This window comes from Chrysemys picta, chromosome 2 (genome assembly GCF_011386835.1).
Source record: "Chrysemys picta bellii isolate R12L10 chromosome 2, ASM1138683v2, whole genome shotgun sequence".
Classification (NCBI taxonomy): domain Eukaryota; kingdom Metazoa; phylum Chordata; order Testudines; family Emydidae; genus Chrysemys; species Chrysemys picta.
This window is the reverse complement of record NC_088792.1, coordinates 82,033,828-82,055,929: the sequence shown is the minus strand read 5'-3', so window position 1 is coordinate 82,055,929 and position 22,102 is coordinate 82,033,828. Positions and strand designations below refer to the sequence as shown.

General features: G+C 40.2%; 2 protein-coding genes across 22 annotated transcripts in view; both read right to left on the bottom strand.

The window, feature by feature from the left end:
• The window catches only part of NEK11 (NIMA related kinase 11), a 200,073-nt gene that overhangs the window by 85,641 nt on the left and 92,330 nt on the right, over positions 1 to 22,102 (bottom strand). For 11 of the 21 annotated variants that reach the window (XR_010598373.1, XR_010598375.1, XR_010598374.1 and 8 more), the window contains 6 exons: positions 20,847 to 20,996; positions 20,681 to 20,759; positions 20,030 to 20,118; positions 15,775 to 15,894; positions 12,789 to 12,882; positions 11,772 to 11,910 (listed from right to left, as the gene is read on the bottom strand). Coding sequence is in view for 18 of the 21 variants with exons in the window: in XM_065583619.1 (XP_065439691.1) it covers positions 11,772 to 11,910; positions 12,789 to 12,882; positions 15,775 to 15,894; positions 20,030 to 20,118; positions 20,681 to 20,759; positions 20,847 to 20,996 (671 nt within the window). In the remaining 3 variants the exon portion in view is untranslated. Of the gene's footprint in view, positions 1 to 9,857; positions 10,269 to 11,771; positions 11,911 to 12,788; positions 12,883 to 15,774; positions 15,895 to 20,029; positions 20,119 to 20,680; positions 20,760 to 20,846; positions 20,997 to 22,102 lie in introns of those variants that run through there. The other 10 variants (XM_065583622.1, XM_065583620.1, XM_065583626.1 and 7 more) reach the window with 3 other exon arrangements.
• LOC135981382 (uncharacterized) lies at positions 662 to 2,932 on the bottom strand. The gene is made up of 2 exons (XM_065583635.1): positions 2,214 to 2,932; positions 662 to 1,219 (listed from the first exon to the last, which is right to left on the bottom strand). The coding sequence occupies exons 1-2, from the start codon at positions 2,788 to 2,790 to the stop codon at positions 744 to 746; spliced, it is 1,053 nt and encodes a 350-aa protein (XP_065439707.1). The 5' UTR covers positions 2,791 to 2,932; the 3' UTR covers positions 662 to 743.

Genomic DNA, 22,102 nt, shown 5'->3' with positions numbered 1-22,102 from the left:
AGTTTGTGTACTGAGAAGCTAAACCTACCCACGTTTCTTTACCCAGTTAATGTTGACTATCCTATCTAGTTACATACCCCCTTCACCCCCCTTCCAACACACGTTTCGAAATAAAAATAGTTCTACTTTGTTAAAGCACACCGTTTTCTTTAATACTGTTTTCGCGGGAATTTTTTAAAACTGGGACGCAGACTGTGGTGCGGAGCGGGTGTAGTGTAGTGGCGCGAATGCAGCTTCTAAACTCAAGGATTGACAGGCTCCGCTGCGGTGGGATGGTTGTTTCAACGGAGCCTGTCACCCCTCCTGATCGGGACTGTGTGTATGGGGGGTCTATGTGACTTTGTGGCAGGGGGAGGACGGTTACAGATCCCCTGCTGTGTGGCTCTGTGATCCTGCCTAAGGACCGCCGCTTAAGATCTGTAACTGCCCTCCCCTGCCACAAAGTCACAGAGCAACCCACCCCCCACCACATAACATGAAAACAACCTCCCAGACTAACCAGGGTAACTAGTCACTGCATCACTGCACTGTGTATGTGCCCTGCTGCTGTGCCTGCCCCCGACTATGTACCCTGCCAAAGGTGACTGTCCTGTCCAATTACCAACCCCCTTTCCCCTCCTCCTCCAAAAGAACATGATTGAAACAGTAGTTAACAGAAACGTATTTTTTATTATCAACTACACATGGCATTGGGAGGTGAAACTTGGACGGGGGCTTGTGTCAGGCGGGAAGGAAAGAACTTTTCAAATTTTGGGAAATGAGCGCCTTCTGCTACTAGAGCTCTCTGCAGGGGTGGAGTGAGACTTAGCAGGGACTCTGCCGCCTCTCCTTCTTTGCACTTTGGGTGAGGTGGGTATGGGACTTGGTGGCAGGGGAGGGCGGTTAGAGATGGACTGCAGCGGGGCTCTGTCCTCCTGCCTCCGTTCCTGCAGAACATCCACAAGGCGCCGGAGCGTGTCCGTTTGCTCCCTCAGTAGTCCAAGCAGCGTTTGAGTCGCCTGCTGGTCTTCCTGCCACCACCTCTCCTCCCGATCCATGTTGGCTTGGTGCATTCGGGTCAAGTTCTCCCGCCACTGGGTCTGCTGTGCTGCCTGGGCTTGGGAACAGGCCATAAGCTCAGAGAACATGTCCTCCCGTGTCCTCTTCTTCCTACGCCTAATCCGCGCTAGCCTCTGGGAGTGTGATTCCAGGCTAGGTTGTGAGACACTCGCAGATGGGGCTGTGGAAATGGGAAAAAGGGAGTGAATTCCTCAGAAAGAAAAATGTAGTTGTGAACAAAGAACATAGTCTTTCTCTGTGAACAAGACCATGCACAGCACCTATCACATGCGCACTCAGCACAAGGTCTAATTCTCGGCCTTCGCATTCAGTGCCTGGGGTCTTGCACAGCACATTTGAGAAGCGGGGCAGCACAACGGAATTTCTGTTGCAGGCAGACATGGTAAGCCGTACACTTGTGGCAGTTTAAAACTTTTATATTACCACTGGCCTCATTTCACATTTAAAGCTATGTCAGTTCCTGCAGCCAGCAATCCGGCAAGCGGGAACTCTGCCCCTGTCCCACCCCCTCGCGGCTGTCCCCGGGAACGATCCCTTTCGGCTGCCCCTCTCCCGCCTCCACCGTGTGGCTACAAACCAGCGGTTACAGTTCTGTAAAGGAACGGGAAAGCAGTCCCAACACTAACATTCCCCTACCTAATTAAAAGCAGGTCACCATGGGCGACATCACCCTGATGAGGATCTCTGAGAGCGACAGACAGAGAATGCTCTGGGAAAGCCTCCAAAGACCAGGGCCGTATGCCGCCCTGCTATGCAGAGCAATGATTCCCGAGTACTTGATAGTCTCGTGGCGCGGCAACGTGTCGTACTTCGGAGGACCCAATAAGGCCGCTCTCCCCAGGAACCTCATGCAACGGCTTTCAAATTACCTCCAGGAGAGCTTCATCGAGATGTCCCAGGAGGATTACTGCTCTATCCCCGGACATATAGACCGCATTTTACTGTAGCTGCAATAGCAGGGAATAAACAGTAGAGCGGCTTGTGCAGGACAATCACTGAAAACCGGACATTGCTAGATTTTTTTTCAAAACTTGCACTGCCCATGACTGAACCGTTAAGCGCCTAGGGCACACTAATCATGAACAACCCATTCTTTTAATTGTTAATATTCCTGTTTTGTTAAAAATAAATGTTTAGATGTTTACAACACTTACTGGCTGATCCTTCACCAGATTCTGTGTCCGGGGTAACGGCTGGGGACGCTTCGTAGGGGATCTCTGTAAGGGTGATGAAGAGATCCTGGCTGTCGGGGAAATCAGCGTTGTGAGCGCTGCCGACTGCCTCGCCCTCCTCATCTCCTTCCTCATCTTCCCCGTCCCCTAATATGTCCGAGGAACCGGCCGTGGACACTATCCCATCCTCAGAGTCCACGGTCACTGGTGGGGTAGTGGTGGCGGCCGCACCGAGGATGGAATGCAGTGCCTCGTAGAAACGGGATGTCTGGGGATGGGATCCGGAGCGTCCATTTGCCTCTTTGGTCTTCTGGTAGCCTTGTCTCAGCTCCTTGATTTTCACGCGGCACTGCGTTGCATCCCGGCTGTATCCTCTCTCTGCCATGTCTTTAGAGATCTTCTCGTAGATCTTTGCATTCCGTCTTTTGGATCGCAGCTCGGAAAGCACGGACTCATCGCCCCACACAGCGATGAGATCCAAGACTTCCCGATCAGTCCATGCTGGGGCCCTCTTTCTATTCACAGACTGCACGGCCATCACTGCTGGAGAGCTCTGCATCGTTGCCAGTGCTGCTGTGCTCGCCACGATGTCCAGACAGGAAATGAGATTCAAACTGGCCAGACAGGAAAAGGAATTCCAATTCAAATTTTCCCGGGGCTTTTCCTGTGTGGCTGGTCAGAGCATCCGAGCTCGCACTGCTGTCCAGAGTGTCAACAGAGTGGTGCACTGTGGGATAGCTCCCGGAGCTATTAGCGTCGATTTCCATCCACACCTAGCCTAATTCGACATGGCCATGTCGAATTTGGCGCTACTCCCCTCGTCGGGGAGGAGTACAGAAGTCGAATTAAAGAGACCTCTATGTCGAACTAAATAGCATCGCAGTGTGGACGGGTGCAGGGTTAATTCGATGTAACGGCGCTAACTTCGACATAAACGCCTAGTGTAGACCAGGCCTTAGTTAACTTGTTTCTGGAGGACTAGGGCCAAGGGGGAACTGCTGGGTAGCAGCAAGCCCTTCTCCTCCATTCAGGTACTATGAAGAGTGACGTCTAAGCAGGTCTTGGCAACTGTTAGGAACTGGGACACAGGTTGTCTGGCCTGATGGTCAGGAGTCAAGCCAAGGGTCAGAACTGGAGTCAGAGTCAGGAGTTGAGCCAAGGTTTAGAGTCAATGGTCAAGAGCGAGGCATAAGGTCAGGAACCAGAGATGAGGCAAGGATCAGACATAGAGAAGGAGCAAAACAGTAACTAGGAACGGAATGGGAGCAGAGCAGGAACTAGAACAAGACTGGATCCAGATTGCAGGAGACAAGCAAAGAGTGGGGTCCAATGTGGCAGCCACCGGGAGCCTACGCAGTTGCTCAGTCAACCCACCTGGGTCACTTTCTGGCTTAAGTAGTAGGTGCAAGCCAATCAGATGCCCCAGACCTTGGGTGTCTGACAGGACTTGCTGTGAGACCTGACCTTTCAAGATTAGTGAGGTGCTACTTTGTCTGTCTCCCTTTGTGGTGACAAGGGAGTGTCAGAGCCCAAGGTCCCCCACAGCACCAATTTCTACACCCGTTGAAACTGACGACCCACATCCTTAGAACCTTACAGGATGTTAACACATTGGAGAGGTTTCAGAGAAGAGCCACAACCATGATTAAAGGATTGAAATATGTGCTTATCGTGGTGATTTCAAACTATTTAGCTTAACAAAGAGAATGTTATGAAGCAATTTGATCCAATTTGTAAGTACCTACATGGGAACAAAAAGACGATAATGGGCTCTTGAATCTAGCAGAGAAAGGTATAACACAATCCAATGGCTGGAAGTTGAAGCTAGACTAATTCAGACTGGAAACAACGCACATATTTTTAATAGTGAGTGTAATTAGTCTTTGGAACAATTTACCAAGGGCCCTGGTGGATTCTCCATCACTGCCAATTTTAAAATCAAGATTGGATGTTATTCTAAAAGATCTGCTTTAGCTCAAACACAAATTAATTCAGGGAAGTCCTACGGACTGTATTATACAGGAGATCAGGCTAGATGATCTCAGTGGTCCCTTCTGGCCTTATAATCTATTAATCTATGAAAACACATGGACAAGCCCTCTTCAGCACTCAATCCAAATAATGTATCTAGGTGCTGGAGATCTAACCAGGGGTAATGAAGGAAGAAATTCTTCCCCCCAGGCTGCAGAGTGGGAACTGGGCATCTCTGCAGCCACCACTGCAGCCTAAGACCCAAATTCAGAAAAATCCTTAAGCATGTGCTTAACTACAACTTAAGACAGATGGCTTTAAGTACATGATTCAACTTAAGCATATGCCTAATTGCTTTGCAGAACTGAGGTTGAATTAGGCTCTGTGGCCCCAGAGCCTCACAGGGACAAGGTGGAAGGGGGTGGAAGAGAAGGGAGAATCAGAGGATTCACAGCAGTAGGAGATCTACTGATCCCAACCCATCCACAAATCAGCCCTGCACAACCGTGTGCATGAATCCTTCACTGTATACAGGAACTGTGCACCTCCTTGTACATGCTCTGTGGGCCAAATTCTGTTCTGCTACACCAGTGTAAATCTGGAGTAATTATTATCTGAAGAACTATTCTAGATTTCCTCTAGTGTAGCAGAGAAAAGAGCTTGACCGCAAGTCTGAGATTCTGTTATATATATGTCCTTTCAATCCCAGGTTAGATGTTTACCCTATTCAGAGTCTTCATATTTCCTTTCCTATTTAGAAATATACCATGGGTGGGTTAACTGTGTTTGCATGCATGGGTTCATAAATACTTTTAAAAAAATAATAAACATTTGTCCCCCTCTTGCTTACCGTGACCTTTCAGCTGTGAAATTGATATGAATGTAAAGTGGCACTTTGAGCCAAAAATAAGAGTACATGGCTTTAAATTTTCATTGCTCTATCCATTTTTGTCACTTAGATGAATCACTTTGTTGTAAAGATGAAATGATAAGATGGATACAGTTTGGCGAGCCCAGAAATTAAATGTGAGGGTATTTTGCAGTAATAACAGAGAAGCACCACAGGAGTCTCACATGAGGACTACAATGACAGTGTGTTTGTAATATACTCTTCCTCATTTTCCATTTTTATTAAAACCTAATTCTACTCCTATTTATGCTAATGTAAATCAGGATGAACTTTCCTGAGGTCAATGCAATTTTACGAGTGTGAAACTTATGTGAGAAGAGAATTAGGCCTTTAGCAGAATAAGCATTGTTCTTCTGTGTATCTAACACTACCACACCACTCTTGACAACCTATTAGGTACTGCCTTGCAAAGCCATCACATACATTGTCATCACATGAGAACATACATCTGCTATCCACAGTAACTGAACAATAAAATATTAAGGGCCAGATCCTCCACTGGTGTAAACCAGCAGAGCTACACTGACTTACATCATATTACACAGATGTAAATTTAGTGCAGAATGTGGCCTTCAGCATCTAAGCTCTTACTCAGAATCTAGTTAGGAGGATAATGGGCACCTGCTATTCTAAAGAAATTATCTTTATACTATTCTAGATGAGTAAGAAATAAAATAATATTACCTTACATTATATTTCAGTAGCTTTCAAACAGAAGAATGAGAGCAGAAGCTGCATTACATATCTGATCTACCTACCTACCTATATGGGCCAAATTCACACTGGTGGCAGAAAAAGGCACTAGTTATACTCCCCTGTACCAGGAAGGCTGATTGTGCTTCAAGGAGACTTTTACTCTTATTTTATATCAGCTTGTGCCCTCCTCTATAGATAAATTCATACTCTACTCCAGATGCAGCTGTACGTGTTTCAATTCACTCCAGATGCAGATGTATTTCACTGTTGGGAACAACTGGATAGATGAGGAGAGTTTCACTCTTGTTGTGTGCCATCTTTTGTCCTCCCCCACACTAAACTGGCCTCTACTTACCAGCTGTATTATATAGCCAGTTTTGTTTTTATTCTGATATACTGCAGGTTAGAGGGAAAGTATATATAATCACAAGACATCTAGCCATACCCAGAAAACATTACACTGCCATAATTCACATGATACAAATAGGGATGCTTTGTTAAATGAAACACATCAAAGAGAGAACAAAAAAAAAGAATAGTAAAAGCTAATCAAAACTTCAGAAGATAAGGGCTTTCAAAAACAAAAAGCAAGTCCATATCAGCCAAATCAGCCCAGGTGGTTGTTCTTCCTTATGATCATGAGAAAATGGGGTGGTCTTTGAAACATATATCTCCAAGTTATGTACTTGCAACAATAGAGAATATGCATACAGGATTACCCCAATACACATTTGTCCCCATAATCTACAAAATGAGTTACTTAATATACAGGGAATATAAAAAAATAATTAATGGATATGGGCTGGAAAACTAGTATTTCTGGATGGGAAGTGGAAAAATAAACACATGCAAGGGGAATTTAGGCAGCTACAATGCAATTATCTGAGTTGAAATTTGGCCAGGACATGAAATCTATAGAAAAACTAGTAAGATTGCTGGTTTTAATTTTATTGAAATTGCAAGTTGCGCAATGGTTTAGTGGAGTTCCTTTGTTTTCTTTTTTCTAATAGATCAGAATAGAGCTGGAATACGATAGTTAAAACATAACAGGAGTAAACGCAACATTGTTCATCAGCAATATTATATATAACTTAAACAGAAGCAAATAATAAATATTCAGTTACTTTACTTTTAATACTAACAGTGATTAAATAAAGAGCAAAGCATATGCACACAATCCCAATGTAAGATTTTGTCTAAAGTTTTCATGCCTCTTTCTTTTAAGCAAAGAAATTAGAGATGGAAAAATCCCAGGAGATTATCTGACAATGCAAAATATTCTCAGCTGCTTTGCCTAGCCTGTTTTAAAGTATTCAGATGATGAATGACTCATTACTTTTCAGAAAAATAAGATCGGAACATCAACATTTCTCACTGAATACTAAATCGAACTATATTATACTTCTCTCCAATAATCTCCAATTATCCAAGTTAATTGGGGCACCGAACTTAGAAGCCATTATCAATACTAAAAGAATCAGTTCAGAAGAAACTAAGTTACATGGAAACAATTTCAATAACAAAAAAAAATGTTTTATAACTCATTAATTATTGTTTTATAAATCATAAATCCTTTGCACTTATTCAGCAAATTCTACACTTTTGAGTGGGCAAGGATGCAGCTGATCTACATTGACCTGGCTACTGCTGGCTGAATTGTTATAACTATCAATGATTAATAACAATGTTTCTTTCAGGAAAATACCCCAAAGCAAATTATTTCGCTCTCTTCTGCGACACTGCTGCCTCCTGGTAGAAAGAGGAAACAACCTGTTAATCCAGACTGGTGAGTGAAGATGCATTAATTTTAGCGACAAAAAACACTTATGGCAATTTAAAAAAAAAATTCTTCTGATAGTTTTGTTAACTTCCATTGGCTGCAGGGCATTCTCACTGAACACCTACCATGGTAAGCACTATGTTTTACACACTGCAAACCTTTAAAGAAAATTGGTCAAAATGGCTAAATCTTCTGCTACAGCATGGGCACAAAAATGCACCTACATATTGGGGCTGTACTGGCGGAATCCTACAACCTGCAGACTCAATGGAATACAAACACATCTGTCCATACACCACCTAATTTACTAATGCTGAGAGCTACTAGGGTTTCTTATGCCTACATCAGAGTGAGCTCTCCTAAGCCTACAGGTTAATGATTCAGGAAAAGAGAGACCTGTCCACTCCCTTTTGACTTTCCAGTGAACCTTGACAACACCATGGCAGGCACCTTTCAAATGCTTCCCATCTCTGCCAGCAAACAGACTGCAAAGGGAGAGGGACACAGATGCAGATTCCAGCAGGTAGTTGAAATAAATTCTGCATAGTATACACAGTGAGGGTTCTCTCGTTCTGGGGTCGGTATGCCTAACATTGCTTCCCAGAAGCCAGACTCTTTTCTAGCCTGTATTCCCATATCGTAGAAACTTGCCTATGTTGGCAATGCCGAATTTTGCCTCCCAGTGCACAAAGGGGAGTAAATATCAGAGTTCGGGAGATATGTTTGTTACAGACACAACTTCGTCCCTTTATCTCCTTTGCACAGGAGCAAAGAACTTGGCTCATTAAAAGAAAATCAGCATAATTTGTGATTCATCTCATTTGTCACTTTTACTGCCTATCAGGCTAAGACTGAATTCCCGTCTGCTCAAGTTTAACCAATATATTTGTATAAGATTTTCAAAGTGCTTTCTGTAAGCTAGAGCCCATATTTTTTTCTCTTTAGCTGCGTTCTGCATTCTCTGTTGAGTAAAAGAGGGTGGTACAGAATATGTGCACAAAGCCATTGAAGTAGATAGGGAAAAATTACAGAACGTCAAAGCATCCTGGCAGTCACAAACCACTCTAGCTTAACAGTAGACATCTGAACACTTGGGTTCAGGAGTCATGCTCTGAATCAGCTGCAGTCCCGCGAGCCTCAGATGGTTCTGCAGCAGCCCTGGTCCCTATGTGAAAGGAATAAATTTCCATAATTCATCTGGATGGTGTAGTAAGGAGTGAAATGTCGGAGAACTAATTTAAATCTTCTCTTGTTTAAAAATAATATTCAAATTGCCATCAGCATCCTTCTATATAGCGGAGGCACTAGGCATAAGTAGACTAAGCAATTGCTTAGGGCCCCAAGAAGCTAAAGGGGGCCCTGATTTAGCATCACCCCCAAATGCTGTTCATCTTATTTAACATGGACTTTTTAACAAGCGGATAACTATGTGTGGTGTTGAGAATTTTTTTGGTCTGTGGAGATAACATATTTTTAGGGGGTGGATGAAAGGTAAGGGGGACCCCAAAATATTCCTGCTCAGGGCCCCCAAAAGGCAAGCATCACCTCTGTTTCTATAGACAGTGTAAGAAGTTGATTATTTCTTCACAGTTCTGGAGAATTATGTCATTTTACGATTCACTGTCTGTGTGTAACCTGATTTTGAACAGTAGCATGATGTAGAGCCGACGTGAGAACTAATGTGTTAGAAATTTTCAGAAGTGTGGCTTTCTCTGCATCTAGCTCTACCTGCTACCAGATTGCAGACTGCAGTGAGCATTTAGTTATCCATACAAGACCCCATTCATCCTCTGAAAAAGAGAACTGCTTGAAGAATAAATTGGTCAGTTCTTTGTAATTGCAGGTAATTCCTGTGCCTCATATGCATACTGGTGATAGTGAAGTGAAAATCATTCTGACAGGCACACTCACAGGTAGACTAGCTCCCTTCATGAAAGTTGTATTAAAGGTGAAAGCAATTAACCGGTGTGGATTTCTCTAGCAAGCTGAAGCCTCATTTCATGCTTGAACTGGTGATCACCAATGATCCTGTGCTTGTTCATCATTTTAATTAACTTCAACGCCTTGGGTTTTCCCCTCAGCTTTTAGTAGATGTACCTAATACTTCAAAAATTTGATTAAGTCTCCATGCCACTTAGAATTGAGGTACTAATTAAACTCAATCTTCCAGTTCTTATTGGATGATCTCTCCTAGTGGAGTACAAGTATTTCATACAGTCATCTGGATAAACTTTCAATTAAAGCATAAGAACCTCAAAATGTCATTGTATAAACTTGTTCCAAGTTTTTTTTAATTTTTGTGCTCTATAGTATATTGATACAAACATACATTTTATTGTGGAAATATAATTTCAGCAGAAAATTGTAACTTGAAAATTAACAGCAGCTGGCCAAACTTTTGATTGACAGGGGTATGAAGTTAGGTAGTGTTCATATGCTCTCAACCAATCCTTATCATAAGTACCCATCAGATTTATTTAAAACGGATTAACTCTAAAGATAGACATAGATTTCCTCCCCGCTCACATGCTGTTCTGCATCTGCTTCTCCCCTGGTACACTCCCACTCACAGCCTCATTTCCATTGCTCCTTCTTGGTCTCCTATGTGCAACTGTCTCTCTCCCCTGGACATACTTTCTAGCAGCTGTGTTCTCTCCCACACAGAGTGTCTCTCTTGATACTATGAAAGAGCAAGCCAACCATGTTAGGCATAAATGCTGCTACATTGAAAATTAAAAGCTATTTTCTATTTTTTAAAAGCAATTTTGATATTCCCAATTTAGGGAATTAAATAAACTAAATAAAAAGTTAACATTTAAACCAAGAGCAACGAATGGAAAGTAGTCTCAATAGTTTTCAATATTAATACATTTAATGCATACATTTACCTATAAATATTACATAAATATAGAGATATCTAACAAACACACTGTTTTAAGAGGCTGTAATTCACAGTCAATATGTCACTCTCATTAACCACACGTGTCAGACTTTGTGAAGTTAGTACATCACAGAAATGATTTATAATTTAATTAAAACCTTTGAACTTTTCAGATATACCCCTAGTTCATATATTATTTACATGAACACTTCATATACATGCTCCCTTTTTTATTTTTACACTTTATGGGCTTGATCCAAAGCCCACTGACTTCCAAAATTACATCTCTTCAGTTTGACTTGGAGTTTGGTTGTTTCAGTCCTGTTCCCAGTGGAGAGGCACCCACATCACAAAATTCGCCACTACAACTAGCCCCTAGTTGGAAGTCTCAGCAGAGAGGCCAATGACTGAATAAGCATGAAGACCGAACTACTTTGGTCCTCGAAGCAATTCCTTACAGATCACGGTTGAAGCATATGGGTTGGAAACTTGCACTGTCCCTGTCCTGGCTATAATATGCCTCTCCTGTGGAAAAAATGGAAGCCTTCGGTCCCCAGGATTTTTGACCATTCACCAGTACAACAGGCACACAGAAAAATACAGTATCTGCTTTCTAAGCATTAAGAAGCAAAGTGAGCTACCATTCTAGAAAGAAACAGAACACATGTGTGTACTGTCAGACATATTACACTAAAAGAGAGTACGTTACTCTACATAAAACTTTATTTTATGTGTGCCAGGTATGGAAGCCTGAGCTTTCCCTTTGCTCATTCATCCACAAGCAAGGCACATGTTATATAGATTTTCATGACCCCAGGACAGTGACTAAGCATTTTAGGCCAATACAGACAAGCAAGGCTCAAAGGTTTTTCAACTGCTTTTCTCACTGTGATATAATTTTTGTGTAAAATCCCATCACACATACAGTTGATTTGCAGGTGGGAAGATGACTGCTGAGCATAATGCTGTTCCACACCAGTCACCTGAAGGTGTGAAGATGAAAGCTGTCCGCTTCTTAACCCAGCCCCTCACTTGGAGATGGAGTTCACCACCTTTTGATACTCCCAGCTCCCCTAGGCTCTAGAAACATAAACCCCTCATGTTTCTACACTGCAGTCCCATATTCAGAATCCATCCTTCCTTCTCTTGTAGATTTTTAATTCCTTAGCAACCCTGATCGATTTTTACTGAAATTTCTCTGCTATAGGTTAACCAAAGGAGAAAAAAATTAAACCTTGCCCTGTTTATATGAGGTTTCAAATAGAAAGTGGATTAACTTGCAATACAGTTTCAAACTCTTACCGTGCTCCACAGGTTCAGACATACAGAGCCTGCCCGGTGTCTCATTTTCACTTGGTTCTTTATGTCCTATGGATATGTAGTCCAGTGCAGTGACTGGCTGAGACTGAATCAGATGCTTTGAAGTCTGCTCATCAGATTCCTTATTTGAAGCAGCATTAATAAATATAATCAGTTAGAAACCTCAGCATGACCACAGTGTAACAGATACTCTGATCTATACAACTGCTGGGTACTTGTAATGAGCAATCACTTTTTTAAAAAGGACTTTTTAATCATTTTTTAAAAACGGATCACCAGCAATTGTTATTTCTTAAAGTCAGATTAAACATCACTATTTCACTATAGACAGTGGGAAACAGAAACATATTGGCATACCAGAGAGAAGCTATTAAATGCTAAACAAAAAGGTATAATTTCTAGGATGCGCGGATTGACTTTTTCAAACTATCTTTGCTGCATATGTGATGAGCTGCAGAGCTGGTGCTAAACTGACTTATTTTCTCATGCAGATAGCTTCAGGCCAAATAAAAGCTTGCATGGGGAGACACTCTAAGACTTCCTTCTTACTAAAGGCTGGATGGAAAATTCAAAGTAATCTTCTTAACTAACTAAATAAAAGGAAGCAGCCCTACCAAAGTATGGTATTTTAGAGATTACAGTCTTAACACTATCTTGAAAATGAATTTATTTTGAACTATGACTTCAAGTGTGGGGGAAGCAGAAGCAGGCAGTAGAGTCCAAAATTTCAGTGCATATGTTTGGTTTTAAGAATTAGTTTAGGAAAAGGAAATGATGCCATGGGACTGATAAAGACATCCGTTGAAGTGCACCTGAGTTACTGAAGGAACTTTTTCTCAATACAGAACCGAGTTCGACTGAGTTTTCTAGATTTCTATGCACAACCCAAACTACATATCTGGGGACAGGATTTGGTCCACAATACTGTAGAAGTGTGAGAAACTGAAACTGTAGTTTGAGTGTATGTCTGAAATATCCTAAGGGTGAGTTCATACTTACATGAAGCACATCTATACTCAATTGCTGAAAGTTACGGGACCTCAGTTCTTGCATTCTTTTGAGGTTTTCTTGATATTTTTCTTCAGCCAGTTGTCTATAAATAAAGAGTACATTTATTCAATTTTATGTATCACAAATACCATGCAGGAGTTTCTACAAGGTACTACTGCTTATTACACATAAATAAATAAATGGAAAAGTACATTCTATCAGCCAGTGCTCAAATGTGCACAAAGGGCCTCTATTTATCCAGCGGGTCTTGTGTGGATGCATCTAGCAGAGAGTTTAGTCCTTAGTTACAGAATTTATAAAATTTATCTTGCCTGCTTTGTATAAGAGTCATGAGGTACCAAATTGTTGGTTCTATACATGAACCTGGTCAACTCAGAAGAACTTAAATACTGTTGCCTTGATTCCACCAAGTGCTCCAGGGAAATGTTCATCCCAAGGAAAGAGAGGCAGTGTTTTCATATTCAGACAATTGTGCCAGATATTCCCCATAGGAGACTGTACAGTAACTCCTCACTTAACGTTGTAGTTATGTTGCTGAAAAATGCGACTTTAAGCGAAACGATGTTAAGCGAATCCAATTTCCCCATAAGAATTAATGTAAATAGGGGGGTTAGGTTCCAGGGAAATTTTTTTCACCATACAAAAGACTATATTTTATATATATAAATACACACAGTATAAGTTTTAAACAAACAATTTAATACTGATACACCGGATGATGATTGTGAAGCTTGGCTGAGGTGGAGGAGTCAGAAGGTGGGATATTTCTCTTACTGTTAAATGATGAACTAGCAATTGGCTGAGCCCTCAAGGGTTAACTCTCTCACTCTACAAGGCAGCAGGAATGGAGGGAGATATGTGCATTCCTCTTTAAATACACTGCCTTGTTAATTAGATCCGTTTGCTGAGACCGTAGCTGCTGCAAGCTCCCTCCGTCCTGAGCCCTGGCATGTCCCCCCTGCTCTATGGAAGATGGGGTAAGGGGGTGCAGGGGGGAAGAGGACACCCTGACATTAGCCCCCCTCTTGCTTCCCTCCCTCCCGCACAGCAAGGAGGAGTCGCGGGGAGCAGCTCCAAGGCAGAGGGCAGGAGCAGCACATGGCAGTGGGGGGAGGGACACAGCTGAACTGCAGGAAGCTGCTGCACAGGGAACTTAGGGGAGCGGGGAGCTGATGGGGGGCTGCCAGTCCACCCTGGTTCCAAGCCCCACCAGCAAGCTGCAACGGGCTGTTCTTCCTGCAAGCAGTAGACAAAGCAGGCGGCTGCCAAACAACGTTAGAAGGGAGCATTGCACAACTTTAAACGAGCATGTTCCCTAATTGATCAGCAACGTAACAACAAAACAACGTTAACCGGGATGACTTTAAGTGAGGAGTTACTGTATTAGGCATATGCTAACTTGGCAAATCCTCTGGGCTCCATGGCTATGCTCTCTTCTCACTCACTTTTGGAACTGCACTAGCTGACTGCAGGTAGCCCACTTGAAATGGAATTGTATCTTTGTAATACCTCTACTTTCTCTCCCTGGTGCATTAGTACTACAGTATGCTCAGATATCCCAGAGTTGAATCTAGGCCAGTGTTTTAATTTCATGATTATGAATGGGTTTTGAAGATGACTATCCTCTTTATGCTACTAAAGAGATAAAATAAATGTATCTGCTGAAACATGAATTAAAAAACTGCCATTCTATACTGTTTCCTAATCCCAATCTACAAAATACTCAGTGGCTTCTGTAATCTATTATTTATGATTTTTTCTATACATTTGCAAATTGGCCTCTCATAGTTAAGAATATTATCAAAGATTTTAAGCAACAGCCACAAGTCGTAGCAGAGATGGTGAAATTCCAATAGCTGTTAGACAGTGATTGTGTTTCCAGGGAGAACAATTTCTACTGGTATGAGAATTCCTGTCCATATAACAGCATCATCATCTCCAATCCCAATTGTAATTTTAACCCCTCCCTTACACTAATTTTGATGTATGTCAAATAGGCAGAACAAATGCTGATTCAGAATTTTTTTCAAATTGGGATTTAATACCTCAGCTATTTTACTTGTTTGTAGTCTTTGTTGTAATCGGATGTCATTACTAAATTAAGATGCATGCTTGCTTTGGCATGACAAGACGAAGATGCTGATCCCAATGGTCATAAACAATTAACCACTCCATTGTACATTTATAAATAACAAAATAAACTAGAACTTTGAGAGACTGTTTTGAAGAGGATATTAACCTTGAATTTAAGGAGGTGGTGCATCTATAATTTTTTTTCCACCTCAAATAAAAAGAGTTGCAAATTTTTTACTGGTAAAAAAAATCGAGATCAGCAACATAATAAATTCTTTCTTATTTTATAGTGGAGTCTTCGCATTCAAACATCACTTCAAGGTCCTCCTCACGTTCCTCTCATGAAAAGTATTCACTGTATTTCAAAGATTCTCTCTTATGACTCATCATGGTCTAAGGAAAAACTCTCTACTTAGAGTTTTTATACCATGCCCATCACCATTGTATCTGCTCACTTAATAAGGCCATTACCTAACATATTTTCTTTTAGGACTATTAATTTTCTGCCCCTCTATGCAAATTCCAGCAGCCAAAATGACTGACAGTGTCCTCCAAACCTGGACTGTCAGTCAAAGCCAGGTGGCTGCCTCGTCAGAGTAGTGGCCTCAACAATTCATTTAAAAAAAACCCACCTTTTATATAAATGAATCCGAAAATTACTTACTCATTTACTTAGTAAAACAGGCGGTGTCTGAAGTAGAGTTTTGGGCTAATGCTCTGACTTTTCCCCCCGCTTCAGCAATTATTCTTATCTAACTAATGTAAAATCACCATTCACCCACCAATAGCTGAAGAACCTGCATAGTGTCTATATGTCAACTGTTTTCATTCTTGCTTTCCTGGCAAATTGCACAGGTGAAGGAATGCATGGTGAAAACACAGTGTTAGTTATACATCTTACTTAAGCTTCTTTGCTTTCTCATCTGCAACATTTAACTTCCGCAGCCTCATTCGCTCTCTTGGGGTCATTTTCTGCACCTCAGACAGTTCCCGCAGAGTTTGCAAATGGATTTTTTTCTGCCTAAAAATAAAAGAATGCAAGCCTCTATTTATATAAAAATGTAAACAGCAATATTTAAATTACATCATTGTGATGCTGAGAGATGTTGACATTCTGAGTGTAATAATGAGGAAAGCATAGGTAATGTAATGGACTAAACAGAGATTTGCTTACTTACAGTAGTGTTATATCAGACTTATTTTCATTATAAAAGTATGGAAAATGCAGACCTATAAACCCAGAGCATTTTGCATGAACCATTTTAAATATTTCATAAGAGGATAGACCAGGGGTCGGCAATGTTTGGCATGCAGCTCTCCAGGGTAAGCACCCTGGCGGGCCGGGCCAATTTATTTACCTTCTGACGTGGCAGGTTCGGACGATCGTGGCCCCCATTGGCCGCGGTTCGCTGTCCCGGGTCAATGGGGACAGCACATCCCTCGCCCGCGCCGCTTCTCGCCACCCCCATTGGCCAGGGACGGCGAACCACGGCCAGTGCGGGCCGCGATCGGCCGAACCTGCCACGTCAGCAGGTAAATAAACTGGCCCGGCCCGCCAGGGTGCTTACCCTGGCGAGCCGCGTGCCAAACGTTGCCGACCCCTAGGATAGACAAAGTGAAATTCTCAGTACTTTATTCATAGAATAATAAATATGGAAGCATACCTACAAAAGTTATAGTCTTGTCTCATTCAAGATACCACAAGCAGAAATTCTGCCTTTCAGTTTAAAATTAAAGCAACTGATAACAATACCAACCAGATTTTTTTAATAATCAATTTTAAACCAGTATAAAAGAAGAAAATGTTAATGCTCCTTTAATGAGCTTTTATAATAATCATTTACTTCCTTGTAAATGCTGTCTGCTGTTATTCACTACTTGGTCCCACAGAATAGTAGTGGTTTTTTCATGGCTCAAATGGTTTTCATAGATCTCCCCTGAAAGCTAAGCATGAATTACTAACTCACCTATTCCAGATCTCAACTGTAGCCATAAACATAAGAGACCAATACATGTCCTATGCTTGAAAAAACTGTACAGATCCCAGACTATTTTACAGCCTACAGTGATTATAAAAATGTAACTGCAGTCATACATTATGACTTCCATGTAAACCAAAAGTTTAGAGTATTGGAATTTATGGTGCGCAATATTCATTTCAAATTGTTACTCTTACTCTCAAGATTCAAGATTTAGCTTCTAAGTCATCATCTACTTTGATCATCTAAGAGCTTAATTTTATGTCCCAATAAATCACATAGTTCCCCATGGCCTATTATCTTGGGAAACATCAGAATGTTTACAATGCAGGTAGAGATATTTTCACCATATTTCTCAAATGTTGTCTATGGAGGAAAATATTAGAAGAATCTCAGTGGTATTGGGAAACATGACACTGAAGACAAAGACAAGAAGATTTCAGTTATTAAGCAATTTGGAACAAATCCTTTAAGAATGAATAATTTAGACATATTTCTTATGCATTATAACAGAGCTGGGATTCATAATACAAAATCCTCTGGGATAACAAAGCCATTTTTCTTCCAAGTTGAAAGCGAATTTGTAGAGCTTTATGTTTATTTAAATATTTAAATTTATGACTTGGGTAGAACTGCAGTAAACTATTATGGACTTTTATTAGAAAACATAAAGCTAGGCTGGGCTTGATATATAAACAATTCATGGAAAGAAAAAAATACACAGATGTAGAATGACAAAGTGGTTGGGAAGGATGTACATTGAGCAGCTCCTGGCAAGGACTTCCAAAACTGAAATACAGCTTCAAGTTTATAGCAATTTAGGATTATACAGCCTTCAAGTTTAAATTGTTGTCCTTTGACTTTTTGAATGACAACACTTTCCAGATTTTTTTTTAATCTGTCTCTTTGGCATTTTGCTTAACAATTGCAATACAGATTTTTAATGATCTCATCCGAATTTTATTTAAAACCTTTATATATTATTGTAATTAGATTCAGACATATTATTTTCATACATATTCTGAAGACTTAACCCAACTGACTCAGAATATAGCATATTTCTGGGAGGGTTTATATTTAATGATAAGGGTTATTTAAAAACAAAAAACAGTTGCCTTTGATTTGAAAAGCTTAAGGATAAATTTTTAAACTCTGCCAAAAATAGATGATCTGTACTGTGCTGCATTTTATGGGAACTCTGGGCCTCTGAAAATAGAGATCATCACTGCCAAGAGAAACTGACTTTTCATATAGAACAAACATAAATGCAAGGAGAAAATCTTCAAAACTGTATGCACCTTTTCCTAGAAATGAGTGTTTGAAAAGCTCCACTGCATAAGGACACATGGAAAAGGAATGGGTATTTATAGAAAGGTTTATCAAAAAGTAAATCGTTATTTGTCACAGAAATCAAGAATTTCTCTATAGATTCATGCAAAGAACTTGTTAACACTTAGAACATGTTCCTTGTGTTGAGGAAGATCACAGACCCATCAGTGCTGAATGGATGCAAGGAGTTACTGACCACAGAATAAAGACACTCTCTCTCTGTATATGCCAATTCTGTCCATACATAAAGTCAATTAGAAAGGTGATCTGTTTCAATATATTTAAACCAGATCCAATGAAACGCCTTTGGAACTTATTGTATTCCTTCAACGGTAGGCTCCAGGTATGATCAGTCCATCCTGGAAACACTTGGAAATTTGGAGGTTGATTTTCCATTTTTCAGGTGTAACATTGCTCCCATAATAAGCTGCACCCACAATTCTTGGCCCCAAATAAATAACCAAGAAAAAGTGTGATTTAAGTTTAAAATGGAGTGTGCAGTTCAATGGAGGTGAAAAATGGTGTCCACAAAATGAAGGCCAGGACTGAAAATCGCATCCCTGATATTTCAAATACTTTATGCTTCAGTATGTATTTCAGCTAACACATTTCAAACACTTTTTGGACATTGAAACCTTGTCTGCATGTTGTGCCGATCACGTTTAGGAGCATAACTCTCCACTACCAAACAAACATATCTCCTCTGAAGAGCTATGAATTCACTCTTACATGGGTCCCATGACAAATCTGAGTAATAAATGTGAAGCAATGGGAGCTTCCTGTAATATTTTATGAATGTTTATGTCCATCTATTTGTTTGATTTGTATTATATTGCTTGTGATATGATTACAAGGGATAATAATAACTTGCACTTCTGTATTGCCTGTTATCTGAGGATCTCAAAGAAATTTACAAATAATTAATTAAGCCTCATAAAAAACCAGGAGGCAAGTAAGAGACGAGGAATGTGCATCACTTCGCCCAACCGTGAATTACTGCCACCTTTGTGCAGGAAAACAGCAGCTGTTTAATAGTGCAAAGCAATACGACACAAAATCTAGGGACAGGAAGTGAAGTGGAATGCCAGATCTAACTGAAACTGCAGGGGTAATGTAAGAAGGCAGAATGAAATTATCAGCACTGAAATTTGTGTTAATCATTGCAGTATTGTAGTTTAATACTGTTTAAATTAAATATCTTTAATATCATAGAATTATCTGATAGGTAACGTCCAATGCATATTAGAGTAAGATCCAATAAATATGATTACTATTAATTTCTCAATATAGTTAAAAGGCAACTACAATGATATTCTACAGGCCTGCATACTGAATATTAGTTTAAATGTTTATGTCTTCAGTTTGAAACCATGTAGAAAAAAAGCTTTGATATTACTGTAGTCACAAACTACACAATGCATAACTGAATCATAACATACTTCAAATCATGACCTAATCTTTCAAAAGGTACAAATCTGAGGACCACATGTAAAAAATGTGCATTAACTTGTATTTGTGAGCAGGAATAATTTAATTACATGTACAACAGGTACTATATTTGCATGTAAAAATACCCTGTGTGCATGCACAATTAACCAATGTGTACATGCTGTTATGGATTTGCACATAGAAATAAGAATTCTTAGATCTCATACAGTGCTTTTCACCATAGATCTCAAAGCGCTTTAAAAATGTAGGTGTACATCAGCATGTGTATTTTTTAGCACAGATCCCTTTTAAAAAATTGGTCTTATGAGTTTAATTTAAATAAATGTTTAAAATATGAATGCATTTAGCAACTCTTTCCCTTGTAGTACTTTTTACTAATAAAAACACTGCAGTACTTACACAGCATTAACGATGCAAGCAGCTTCTTTCTGACAAATAAATGTCTTGTCTTTCAGAGCCATATTTGTGAATTTGCATTTGACATTCTGCTAAAAAAAACAACAGCAGCAAAACCAACAAATTATAGTAATGCAGTGACCCAACATCTTCATCTATGATCCAATATTTGGTACAGTCCCAATATAAAATGTTTTAACAACTTTTCTGTCCCTCTTCCCATAAAGCCTAGAAATAATATACCCTTTTGCAAGACTACAAAACAGAAAAGCAAGTTGTTTACTAGAATGTGTTGTTTTTCATTAAATATTTGGATACCTCTTGGCCATTGGCCAAGTGGAACAGAGTAGAGATTCCTCATACCTTCTCACCCCCAATGATCTCAGAAGTTTGCAATATATAAATGAATGTCTCTTTATTGCTTATAAAATTTCATGCTGAGCAGACTCATTCCCCCAGTCCCCTTTCTAGAGGATGTGGTGACAAGAGCTTTGTTTCCCACCATCATTTGTAAAGAAAATTTCTATCTCAAATTTGCATGGATTCCTCTCTGAGTCATTTCTTCTCATCAAATGTTCTTCTATTTCAGTGCATTTTTGCAACATACATATTTGCATGTTAAGTGTATGTCTATTGCTTTTTCACTTTAAATACCTGTAATTGTTCATCAATGTAGGGGATTTTTAGAATCTCTGCTGCAGATGGTCTCAGAGAAGGATCCTTGTTCAGCATGCTGAAATGTTAGAAATGAAATGAAGAAAGCTAACTCAATTATTTTGAAAATAATTGAACATATATAATAAGCCGGAGAACAACAAACCTGTGGAGGACTGTGTTCAGTTTACTTGGATATCTGTCAGGAAGAGAAGGTGTGTTGCCTTCCACGATTTTTAGCACAATAGACAAAAAATTGTGTCCAGTAAATGCATGATCCAGACAGCACATCTCATGCAAAATGCATCCCAGTGACCTAGAAGAACAAAATAAAATGATGTAAGGAAATAACAAAGACAATATTTTGAAGTGGCATACCCAGTGACAGTATAGTAACTATAACAATAGTGTCTGTAAAGAGCTGAAGTGTGTGTCCTTTTCTCTTGATGATAGGACACTTCGATGTCATACTGTTCTCTTCATCTGAAATAGTCTTCATTCAGACCATAGAATCATCTGCTACTGCTTAGCATTTGTAAAGCCTGTAGCCATTATCATTTCATTTCCACAGACATAGGCAGGAAAGTTAAACCACATTAAAAGTTATTATATAAATCAGCTTTTGTCTTTGTTACAGTCAGTACTGGTTGTTTTAACCAGAAACCGGCAGAGAGGTGATGTTCAGATACAGATTCATTTAGGTTATCTTTGGGGGTTAGGTTTGAGGTGAAACCAGGACTAGAGTTCAGGTCTGGATTCAAAAGCACCTAAAATGGCTTCAAATGACTGAAAATTCATAGGAATGAGCGTTCTAGTGAGATTGCAGTCACCTAGGCACACATCCAAGCCTCATTCTTTCAAATGTTAGACCCCTTCCTTCCAGTTTTGGATTCAAACCAGAACCAAAACCTAAGTGGTGGGTTCATATCAAGAAATTCCAATCTGAATCCCCTTGAAAATTTTATACAGGGGGCATGAGAGAAAAGAATGTTTAAATGTGAGGTCCTGGCTCAGGCCCAGCTCCAATTTTAACCTATCAAAATCAAGAAGATGCTATGTGAACAGTGAATTTTAAATGGGTGCCTTGGTTTCCTCTTCTCCCACCCATTGCAGGGCTCTTCTTCAAGCTCCTAATGGAGCCAAAAGATCTCTAGATAGAATATATTTAGGACAAATATTCTGATACTCATATGACTTTTTGATGACTGAAAATGACCATTTGTGTCATTGATGTTGCCGCTGTTGTACAGTTGCAACAGGACTTGTGCAAAGTGTGCCATCTAAGGTGTCAATGGAAACATTATTTTTTGCTAAATAAGATCATCCTGTTTAAATTCATGTATCATCACTGTATCTGAAGTTATGAATATTGGCTATGTATCTATATCTCCATGCATCTGATGAAGTGGGTTTTAGCCCATG